The following is a 3,776-nucleotide window of genomic DNA, read 5'->3' as shown; positions in this document are numbered from 1 at the left end:
TCTTACGGTATGAACATTTGTGGAGTAAAAGTTAGAGGTTTAAAGACACTAAATAATAATAACACAAATGGGAACTGCATTAGAAATCTCAGCCCCACCCCCGCCCCAAAAGTGAAGAACAGGTCGTAGTGCTTTTAAGGGCTCACCAACCAGGGTTGGAAATCTCTGCATTGCCTGACGCAAGGCCTTCTGGAAGCAGGTCAGACAACATTGCTCAGCCACCCAGGGTCCCAGCGCTACGCCCAGACGCCGCATCCTGGGGCAGGGTGGATGCCGAGTTGCCGGGGCTTCCCGGGAGAACACTGCCAAAGGACCGCCGAGGGTGAGGTGCAAAAAGTTTTTTTCGCTTTTACCCTGAGCGTGCTATGTTCTTTTTCTCTTCCAAGGATCTTTGACAAGAGGGGAAAGTGCTGTCCTTGCATTTCGTGGCAAGGCTGTCCTATTTGTCAACACAAGCTCTCGCCTCGCTCCCTTTGCTGTCCCTTCCCCGGGCCTTTGTATTCCAAGCCCTAATTCTCTTTCACCACCGGGAAAGGAAACAGGAGGCGCGGAAGAGTTTTATTTGTTGACAGTGCCGGAGACAATGTGGAACCCGTTTTATTTGTGGACAGTGCCGGAGACAATGTGGAACCCAAGTCCCCAGTCCTGAGCTAGCCGCTCTGCTCTAGCGCTCTCTCTGCCTCGGTCCCTCACACCTCTCCCCGCCCCCACCAGTCGCGCTCCCTCTTTCTTGCACCGGCGTGTTGGCAGGTGCGCCCCCTCGGCTTCTCTGCTGCTGATTGGCGCCCAGGTTGGGGAGTCGCCGCCCCGCGCTTATGTCAGAGTGCGTGCAGTCCCGGCCCACCTCGCCTTTGAACTTCGCCGCTTTTGGCTCTCGTTCACCAGCCTCCCCGCATTCTCAGCCAGGTGCAGCGCTAGGCGCGGCAGCTCTGGGAAAGCCAAGGGAGGGGGGAGCCACGACTGGAGACGCAAGAGGAGAGAAGGGAACTAGAGAAGGCAAAGGTGGAGAAGGGAAGAAGGAGGAGCTTCTTACCCTGGCCAAAAAATTACCTGGCCGCTTAATCCCCGAGACTCCGATACTTGGGCCCCAGACCCTGGTGCCTGAAGCCCCCCGGTCGATCGCCCTCTCCTCCCCCACCCTTTCTGACCCCACTCGCTCCCCCGGGGCTGCCTGGGTGCTGGGACTGGCATGATCAGCTGAACTTTGTGGGGTCAGCGCTTCTCTCTGGCTTCCCCCCAGCGGTGCCAAGGCGAGGGGAGCGCAGAACCCCGGCTCAGGACGGACAGACAGACGGCCAACCGAGCCCAGGCTCGTCTGCAGAACCCTTTGCACTCCCTACCCCCACCCACCTAGCCGCCGGGACCATGTCCAAACCTTCAGACCACATCAAGCGGCCCATGAACGCCTTCATGGTATGGTCCCGGGGCCAGCGGCGCAAGATGGCCCAGGAAAACCCCAAGATGCACAACTCGGAGATCAGCAAACGCCTAGGCGCCGAATGGAAGCTTCTGTCCGAAGCAGAGAAGCGGCCATACATCGATGAGGCCAAACGGCTACGCGCCCAGCACATGAAGGAGCACCCTGACTACAAGTACCGACCGCGGCGCAAGCCCAAGAACCTGCTCAAGAAGGACAGGTATGTCTTCCCCCTGCCCTACCTGGGCGACACGGACCCGCTCAAGGCGGCCGGCCTGCCCGTGGGGGCCTCCGACGGCCTCCTGAGCGCGCCCGAGAAAGCCCGGGCCTTCTTGCCGCCGGCCTCAGCGCCCTACTCCCTGCTGGACCCCGCGCAGTTTAGCTCGAGCGCCATCCAGAAGATGGGCGAAGTGCCCCACACATTGGCCACCAGCGCTCTGCCCTACGCGTCCACCCTGGGCTACCAGAACGGCGCCTTCGGCAGCCTCAGCTGCCCCAGCCAGCACACGCACACGCACCCGTCCCCCACCAACCCTGGCTACGTGGTGCCCTGTAACTGTACCGCCTGGTCTGCCTCCACCCTGCAGCCCCCCGTCGCCTACATCCTCTTCCCAGGCATGACCAAGACTGGCATAGACCCTTATTCGTCAGCCCATGCTACGGCCATGTAACCCCCAGCCCGGCCCGGACCTGACGGGTGGTCTGAAAGCCGGGTCTGCACCCTGTCCTCTGAGCCTAGCCCCGTCCTGCAGACGCCTCCAGGGTCAGCCCTGCCGCTGTCCCTTACACCACCCAGACTTTTCCTCTCTCTTCCAGGGGGAAGGGAGGGGCGTCCTCCCGGACCCAAGGCGCAGACAGGTGCCGGAAACTTGCAAACGTTATGACAGCTACACAGCTGCCCCTATCCCGACTCTCCCAAAACAAATCTCCGACTGTACCCCCTTTGGACAAAAAAGAAGGCAGTTTTGCTTTATTTATGTCCCCTTCACTCTCCTCGGATAGGCTTTGGACTCTGAACTCCCAGATTCTGATATTATATCTAGAATATGCACATATTTTTTCCTTTTGTCCCCTGAAGAAAAGAGTTAGCTGTGTCTCTATGTTTTGCCATCAGACACAACTAGGAGCCATTTGCTCTTCGTGTATGAGGGGGAAAGGCTTCAAAGTTTTAAACTACAGAAAGGGAAACATTTCTATTTAAAACTATGCTATGATAGTGTTTGCTTCTTTAAAGGGAAAACAAAAAGGACCTAATGGTTATTTACTTTGTGTAAAGCAGTGCTTCTAGAGACCTAAGTTTACTTTTAGACAGAATGTCAGGTTATGAAGTCAGGAAGTAGAAGGTGAACAAAAAATTAAAAGAACAAAAACATCCTAAATGGTCATAAATGTTTTGACGATGTCTTGGAAATGTACCTAGAAGGATTTTACCTCGTTACTCTGTTCATTTCCTGAACAAAGACGTTTTGAATAAAGACAATCTGTCATTGTAAAAAAAGTAACCTTTGATGTGCCTAAAATCTGAAGTCAGGAGCCAGGTTGGAGGGGCTGGAAAATCGGGTGCGGGGATGCTGAAAGTGCATAGAGGGAATCTAAGCAGTGATGGCTGGTGGCTGCCCCCCCCGTTGGCCCATCTTGGTGGTCTGCGGGTTGGGTATAGAAGGGCCTAGAGTTTCAGATCTGTCCGGAATGCGCCCTGGAGATTGCTTTTTGCCTTTAGAGTCTAGATAAAGGTGTCGTTCCCTGGGACTTCACTCTCTCCCCCCATTCTTCCCAAAAGGGTCAGGCCACTTCAAGAAGTGAATGAACTAAGTCAAAGGCCGACCCAGACCGCTGAGATCTGGGTGAGTTTACTTTTTAAAAAACCAAACGCTGAAGGAGTGGGGAGAAGCACCGAGTCTCCTGGGAACCAGTTGCGCGCTGAACACCGCGTCTTGCAGTGGATGTTTAAGTTCAAAGCATGGGAGAAGACTGGGGGAATCAGGTATTTTGCCTTTTTAGGTGTTTGGAAACTCTGCTGCTCACTCTTCTGGGGATTTGGGGCTTGATACTGGTTCCTAAGTTAAAAAATAGAACTCTAAGGAATGCAGAAAAATGTGCCATAGGTCCCCGCCCCAGACTGCCGAACACTTTTTACTGAGACCCTGCAGGAGCAAAGGGAAAAGGAAGACGACATTGTCATGGCTCGGGCAAGGAGTTTTTAAAAATCGTAAAAAATCAAATAACAGTGCAGCCCATGATGTTAAACAAGGAAAACAGCCCTTTTCTTTCCCCTCCGGGTGAAAGTTTTCTTGAAGATAATTGTCTTTTCTGAGGAGAAAGGACCCTCCGATGTCATCCAGCAAAACTCTTTGGAATT

General features: G+C 54.2%; 1 protein-coding gene across 1 annotated transcript; it reads left to right on the top strand.

Annotated features, from left to right (window-relative positions):
- The first annotated feature begins 869 nt into the window (after window positions 1–869).
- On the top strand, window positions 870–2,915 carry SOX14 (SRY (sex determining region Y)-box 14). Its single transcript, XM_011958155.1, has one exon. The coding sequence runs from the start codon at window positions 1,366–1,368 to the stop codon at window positions 2,086–2,088; it is 723 nt and encodes a 240-aa protein (XP_011813545.1). The 5' UTR covers window positions 870–1,365; the 3' UTR covers window positions 2,089–2,915.
- The last annotated feature ends 861 nt before the right edge of the window (window positions 2,916–3,776 follow it).

This window comes from Colobus angolensis, unplaced genomic scaffold, assembly GCF_000951035.1.
Source record: "Colobus angolensis palliatus isolate OR3802 unplaced genomic scaffold, Cang.pa_1.0 Scaffold46, whole genome shotgun sequence".
In the NCBI taxonomy this organism is placed as follows: domain Eukaryota; kingdom Metazoa; phylum Chordata; class Mammalia; order Primates; family Cercopithecidae; genus Colobus; species Colobus angolensis.
Note: the sequence above shows the minus strand (reverse complement) of the source record. Positions and strands in the feature narration are given on the sequence as shown.

Bases quoted from the DNA above. Each gene is read 5' to 3' on its own strand.
- SOX14 (XM_011958155.1), top strand. From the start codon at position 1,366: ATGTCCAAACCTTCAGACCACATCAAGCGGCCCATGAACGCCTTCATG.